This window comes from Littorina saxatilis, linkage group LG2, assembly GCF_037325665.1.
Source record: "Littorina saxatilis isolate snail1 linkage group LG2, US_GU_Lsax_2.0, whole genome shotgun sequence".
Taxonomy (NCBI): Eukaryota; Metazoa; Mollusca; class Gastropoda; order Littorinimorpha; family Littorinidae; genus Littorina; species Littorina saxatilis.
Genome location: NC_090246.1, coordinates 23,914,282 through 23,921,713, shown reverse-complemented (window position 1 = coordinate 23,921,713; position 7,432 = coordinate 23,914,282). Strand labels below are relative to the sequence as shown.

Below are 7,432 nucleotides of genomic sequence, written 5' to 3'. Positions count from 1 at the left end.
TGTGGGAGTTTGTCGTTCTCTAGGGCCTGAAGGACTGAAAGGGCGTCCGAGAGGAAGACAACTTGGTAGCAAGGGTCTGCGGAGTCCTGAACGAAGGAGGCGGCCTGCATGAGAGCTTCTGCTTCTGCTTTATAGGTCTTCAGTAGCAATCATTCCTGTGTCTGAACTTGACAACATACATTTTCCGCACAAAGCCTCAAAGTTTCCCGTGTACAAGCCTTGAAGAAAAACAACGGTTTTTACAGCTTGATTTCTAAGCATTATAACAAATACACGTGTGCAATTTGTCTCCAGTACTGTGCTGTCATTGTCTTGTAGACTAAAGATCTTTTTTTGTTTTATAACATTGTTTGTCTCACCTACGGTCTTTTGTTAAAAATACATGCAATTTGTTCCTCTTTTTCTTTGAAAACTCTAAACAAAATGTGACCTTTAGATATGGCTGCACGTTAATTACTTTCTGTGAGAAAAAATGTAAGACTTTATTTCTATTTATTTTTTCATCAATGCCTACGGCTGCATCACGTTTATCTGCGCCGAGTAGAAGAAACCCTCTCCAAAGAGTTATATTAGGACCCTAAAGTGGAAAAACAGAGGCCGTCAATTCCGACTTGCAACCTAGTTCTCACTTTTGACATTTTTGTCAGAGCGACTTGTTCTGACAAGGCGTTTAGAAAAACACTTGCAACCCCCCCATGACAGATCTCAATTTCAAAACGTCTACAAAGCAAAATAAAAAATAAAAAAATTCTCGGAAGAGAGATTATTGGAGAAATGTCAGCGCAACAGCGAGTTTCATAAAGGTCTATCGATTTTGCAATTCGTCTCCTGGTGTGCCCTCTTCTTCGTCGTCTTTGTTGTCTAGAAACAATTGTTTTCTCCAATTATCTTTTTTTTCTGAGGATCATTAGAAGACGTTCTTTGTTCGTTAATCTAGACAACACAATCCTGGAGAGTTGCTGAGTGCACGTACAAACATAAATAAATAAATAAAATTTAAAACAAATCTTTGAGAGCTGAGTCTTTATCTGCTTCCTTTCTTTGATCTTTTCGTCCATGTGAGAATGTTTCTTCTTCGTTGATTTGTTATGGCCCTTACATATGAGCCCTACATTTATACCACCGTGGTAAGTGAAGTACCTTCCGCCGAAGAGATAGCAGGGGCTTCGTGCGGAAATGGACATCCCGTCTCTGACATTAACATATAACCTTGAACAGCAATTACGTCAGTGTAGCGTGTATGCAAGCGGAGAAGACATGAGTGCAATTTTTCTGGGAGTCAAAACTTCCGCATCTCTGTATCATGGTTTGATCGCAGAACCAGAAAGCTGGAGTTTAGTATAGCTGCAAGCGGGAAAAAAAGAGCAAACAATTTTTGCTGCAGGTCAACACTCTGGTTTGATCAGAGAACCAGAAAGTCCGAGTTCAGTAAACCACTTCTTGTCTGGACGCTGAGGGGGTTTCTTAGACTGCTCGAGCACTGCAATGCCAGTCGGTCGAATAGCGCAGTCTGGGTGTGATAATAATGTGAAATAATCGATGACGCGTAGAAAAGAAATAAAAACGGCCAATCGTTGGCCTCCATGACTGACGATCCCATGCCATACCAATTTACTGCGTATCTGCTCTGTCTGTTTCCTGTTTGCGGGACGGCAGTGCAAAACTTTTGACAGGAATGTAATCAAAAGTCGTCAGACCAAATCAAGCCTGGTACAGCAGCGGGAATTGGATCACAGGCATCCCTCTCAATTTGTCGGAAATGATTTTCACAGTCTAAAGAAACCCGAAGGTAAGAAAAGAAGAAGAAACATAAGAAGAAAATTAAGAAAACGAAGAAGAAGAAAATAATACATTTGGGGAGGGAAGAAGGAAAACCCAAATGAACCAGGGGTAAAAAAACTGACGTCCCCTTCGTATTCTCCCGGCCAGGACTTAACCAAAACAACATTTTGTGCCTCGTCTGGACGAGAAAAAGGGTTTGCATTCTGTATCACCTCTCGGCGACTCGTTCAGGGTGGCAAAGAAGGGCGCGAGAGCTGGAAAAGGGGGACAAGTCTAGACAAATGAGAGCGGGGCGCAGACGGCATAAATCAGACACAGACACCAAAGAGTCCGAGAGGAAAGATAGACGAAACGTCCCTTGTCGGCGGGCTGAAAGTCAACCCAAAATGAAATCGACAGACAAGGCGGGATGAGCAAGGGATTAAGTATTACCCGCGCGTTGCCTTGTTTCCTGCCATTTCCCTCCACCGAAGGGAATACTTTGACTTTTTGCCGCTGAGATTTCAGGCGCTGAGCTAAAAACAGACCACAAATCACTCTCTTCGTTTTAGTCTTTCCAAAGGTTCGGTTCTAAATGGGCACTTAACTGGGCAACATTTACACGACTTTGTCTCTTCTCGCCTTTAAGACTTTCCAAGCTCAAGCTTTTGAAAACTTCAGATCCCATTTTCAAACGGAATGTTGAGACGGCCCCATTAACTTCAAGTCTAATACTGATATAGAGAGGCCACTGAACCCTACTTTTACTGGAAACAATTACAGCATTCTTAGTCCAAACGATATTGCAATTTATTGCGCGAACTGGAAGGCCCAGTCACTCACAAATCACAACAGCAAGACACACACAAAGGCCACACCAAGAGGAGGGCAGCAAGTAGAAATAGTGGAAGTTACGCTTTGAACCCCAGAGAGAAGAAGGCAAGCCAAGAGCTATGAAAAATGCAAAAAAAGCAACGACCATTGCGGTCACCGTTAACAACCACAGACACTTTTGTCATCCGTCAAAATAGATTGTACTTTCACGGACCGGAGGCTGTCGATCTAGGATAGAGAGATAGCGGTAGTGAACTTTGTATGCCCAACGCTTAGGGGCGATCCCCTTACTGAGAGCAGCTCTGGAACAGCGAAATATGTACTTAGGTTTTTTTCATTTCTTTTCTGATTGACCGTCTGCGGACATGCAATATCCACGAAGAGCACACAGTCATATGGATTTCACTCACGCATGCTGTCTGTTGAAGCTAACTGGTTTACACATCGCAGAAGTGTTCTGGGAGATCTTACACAGAAACCACAGGGCTCTGTTTCCGAAGGGTCTCATGCAAAAAACACAAGATTCTTTTCTTATTCTCTTTTGATGATATAATGCAAAACGCACATAAATCGGTCACAGAATATCAGATGTTCGCGCTCAACATTTTTTCTATGCCCGTGGGAAATCTCTAAAAGAGGAACCAAAGCTACATGTTGTATCTGTTAACCTTCCCTCCGTAAAACTCATCAACGTTTTACCCTGATCTTTTGAAAGACAAACATAAAATATTCAACACCCTGGGCTAGGCCTTTAAATTCACATATCAATGGTAAAAAAAAAGGTATGTTCTTCGTAAAATTCGCCTGTACTAAATACGGAGTAAAACACACAAATTGCAATGCTTTAGAGCAAAATACTATATATCGTATATGCAACTTGACTCCTTCAACCTCTATCACTCTCCTCGCCTCGCCTGGCTCGTTCCGTCCCCCCCCCCCCCCCCCCCCCCCCCTCCGTCCCCTTCCTCCTTCCCCCACGACCTTGCTCAACGCCTCCATTAACCTCCCCTGTCCTCCCCTGAAAGACGTGCCAATCTAAAGAGCTCCGGACTGGAGGAGGAATAGGCATCCAAGCTGACATTTCCCGCTACCGATACCGTAACTTACGCAGTCGCATCGATACACAACTTCATTAGTGTATTCAACCAAACAGCAGACAGAAACTTCAGAAAAACAGACAAACAAACAAACAAACAAACAATCAAGAACGAAAACAAAACAAACAAACTTTTAACAATGGAATAGCATCATCACTACACAAACTTGACTGTATAATGCTACATTGCTTTTACCTCTTCAAGAACCGTATATTCTCTTCCCTTCTTTGGAGACCGGTCTTCATCATAATGGCCTGGAACATCTGTCTGTCCAGAACCCATACTTTGACATCCGTGATTGCTGCACAGAGGTAAATCTTTCTTAAAAGTTAAATGGATAGGCTTTTTCAAAGAAATCTATATACTTTAGTCGAAAAAACATCCCAATAAAATCAACCCTGCTCGTGTCACCTTGAAGGTATGATGAAGTTTATGGTACATTATAGATAATATCAATTATTTCGGTTGAGGCGCGAACACACTCTTTGAACTACTGACGTTTGTACGATTACTTCCTCAGGATGGTTTGTCAAGGGGAACATATATGCATTTTGTTTTGGAAGTTAATTAACGTTCTCCCTTTTAAACACAACAAGCAAACACGCACGCACTCACACAAACAAGCACACAAACACACACACGCACGCACGCACACACACACACACACACATACACACGCACGCACTGGCACGCACACACGCACACACACGCACACACACACACACACGCACGCACACACACTTTCTCTCTCTACCACCTTCCTTCTCCTCTCTTTCTCCAGTTATTAGTGGGTCCACATTACCTTTGACAGAGGCGGTACGGGTGCAGTTATACAGAATCGCCAGCTCGCCAAAAGCTCGGCCTGTGTGCATCTTGCCCAACACTTTGTCTTCCTTCTGAACTTCGAACTCTCCATCTGTGGAAATACACACATAATAAACCCTCAAATACTACATGTGGAAGGTACGAAGTCCTGACTGAATACACGATGCAATGCATTTAGCTTTGATGAATTTTTACCAGCTGCAAGTTAAAGCAAAATATCCTTGCAGAATAACCCACGTTTCGATTTGTATTCGATGCAAGCATTACTTCATTAGAGCCTCAGAGTTAAGAGCTGGCCACCCCACCTGTGCCAACTACGAACATACGTCATTCTTGTAGTTTCTCTTTAAAATATAAACATTAAAAAAAAACATTGGCCTCTGGCGGTGCAGTGGTGGTGGGCTGGGTGGGGGGTCTCAACCGTTTTCGGTCAGGGATAAATATGTCATGAAGAAAACTAGTTCTTGTTGTCTTGCACATGTTTGTCGTAATCGTAGCATTGTGCTCTTCAGATGCTAAACTGTGGGGTCAATGGGTTAGTCAGTCGGTATCTGTCTTCTGCAAATATAGAAAAGAACAAGCATTTGCCCTTTGAATCATACGATCCCAAAAAAACACATGCACCTCTTCAGTGCCTTCTTTTATTTGTACGTTTCCTTTGCCATTACTTTCTTGAGAAAAAAAGGTCCTTTGCAACTTCTTGCACAAAGGGTGAAGCTGGCTGACTTATGCGAGGAAAACATGATTGACAGGCGCCACATAAATACTGGTCATTACCAAATTGATATGAATTGACCGGTGCCTCGTGAATATCGGTCATGCATATATGTATAGCATCCTTTTCCCCCCCTGGCACAGATTTTCTGCTAACTGCAAGCATCTGTTGTGGTTAGTCGTAAACATGAATAAACTGGCCCTTGAGAGATTGATGACATAATAACGTATCCAGACATTTCCAATACATATCTTTTGCCAGGCGACTAGTGTCGGCTAACGTCCCGGAATACACGGCAGCCATCCTTTGCTCCATAGCAACCAGATGCCTTTGTTTTTATATTTAGTCAAGTTTTGACTAAATATTTTAACATCGAGGGGGAATCGAAACGAGGGTCGTGGTGTATGTGCGTGTGTCTGTGTGTCTGTGTGTCTGTGTAGAGCGATTCAGACTAAACTACTGGACCGATCTTTATGAAATTTGACATGAGAGTTCCTGGGTATGAAATCCCCGAACATTTTTTTCATTTTTTTGATAAATGTCTTTGATGACGTCATATCCGGCTTTTCGTGAAAGTTGAGGCGGCACTGTCACGCCCTCATTTTTCAACCAAATTGGTTGAAATTTTGGTCAAGTAATCTTCGACGAAGCCCGGGGTTCGGTATTGCATTTCAGCTTGGTGGCTTAAAAATTAATTAATGACTTTGGTCATTAAAAATCTGAAAATTGTAAAAAAAAATAAAAATTTATAAAACGATCCAAATTTACGTTTATCTTATTCTCCATCATTTGCTGATTCCAAAAACATATAAATATGTTATATTCGGATTAAAAACAAGCTCTGAAAATTAAATATATAAAAATTATTATCAAAATTACATTGTCCAAATCAATTTAAAAACACTTTCATCTTATTCCTTGTCGGTTCCTGATTCCAAAAACATATAGATATGATATGTTTGGATTAAAAACACGCTCAGAAAGTTAAAACAAAGAGAGGTACACAAAAGCGTGCTATCCTTCTTAGCGCAACTACTACCCCGCTCTTCTTGTCAATTTCACTGCCTTTGCCATGAGCGGTGGCCTGACGATGCTACGAGTAAAATGGCATTGCGTTTCATTCTGTGAGTTCGACAGCTACTTGACTAAATATTGTATTTTCGCCTTACGCGACTTGTTTTGTTGTACTTTGCTTCTTTTTCTTGCAATGGCAATCACAATAAATTGAAAGCAGGGGTATCTGTTTTACAATGATGTAGAAATTCAAAGAGAATCGAAACGGCTCTCTTTTTACATTTAGTCAAGTTTTGACTAAATGTTTTAACGTAGAGGGGGGAATCGAGACGAGGGTCGTGGTGAATGTGGGTGTGTGTGTGTGTGTGTGTGTGTGTGTGTGTGTGCCGGTGTGTGTCTGTCTGTGTGTGTGTGTAGAGCGATTCAGACTAAACTACTGGACCGATCTTTATGAAATTTGACATGAGAGTTCCTGGGTATGAAATCCCCATACGTTTTTTTCATTTTTTCAATAAATGTCTTTGATGACGTCATATCCGGCTTTTCGTGAAAGTTGAGGCGGCACTGTCACGCTCTCATTTTTCAACCAAATTGGTTGAAATTTTGGTCAAGTAATCTCCGACGAAGGCCGGGGTTTGGTATTGCATTTCAGCTTGATGGCTTAAAAATTATTTAATGACTTTGGTCATTAAAAATCTGAAAATTGTAAAAAAAATAATTTTTTTATAAAACGATCCAAATTTACGTACATCTTATTCTTTATCATTTTCTGATTCCAAAAATATATAAATATGTTATATTTGGATTAAAAACAAGCTCTGAAAATTAAAAATATAAAAATTATTATCAAAATTAAATTGTCCAAAACACCTTCATCTTATTCCTTGTCGGTTCCTGATTCCAAAAACATATAGATATGATATGTTTGGATTAAAAACACGCTCAGAAAGTTAAAACGAAGAGAGGTACAGAAAAGCGTGCTATCCTTCTCAGCGCAAGTACTACCCCGCTCTTCTTGTCAATTTCACTGCCTTTGTCGTGCGCGGTGGACTGACGATGCTACGAGTGTGGCATTGCGTTCAGTTTCATTCTGTGAGTTCGACAGCTACTTGACTAAATGTTGTATTTTCGCCTTACGCGACTTGTTCTTTCTCTCTCTCTCTCTCTCGCTCTGCCTCTGTCTCTC

General features: G+C 41.3%; 1 protein-coding gene and 1 long non-coding RNA gene across 2 annotated transcripts in view; one reads left to right on the top strand and one right to left on the bottom strand.

The window, feature by feature from the left end:
• The window catches only part of LOC138958551 (uncharacterized), a 147,813-nt gene that overhangs the window by 79,966 nt on the left and 60,415 nt on the right, over nucleotides 1-7,432 (top strand). The gene's annotated exons all lie outside the window — the stretch shown is intronic.
• The window catches only part of LOC138957218 (cGMP-dependent protein kinase 1-like), a 92,277-nt gene that overhangs the window by 58,326 nt on the left and 26,519 nt on the right, over nucleotides 1-7,432 (bottom strand). Inside the window, exons 4-5 of the mRNA XM_070328370.1 lie at nucleotides 4,495-4,608; nucleotides 3,888-3,993 (exon numbers count right to left, since the gene is read on the bottom strand). Of these exons, the coding sequence (XP_070184471.1) occupies nucleotides 3,888-3,993; nucleotides 4,495-4,608 (220 nt within the window). The remainder of the gene's footprint in view (nucleotides 1-3,887; nucleotides 3,994-4,494; nucleotides 4,609-7,432) is intronic.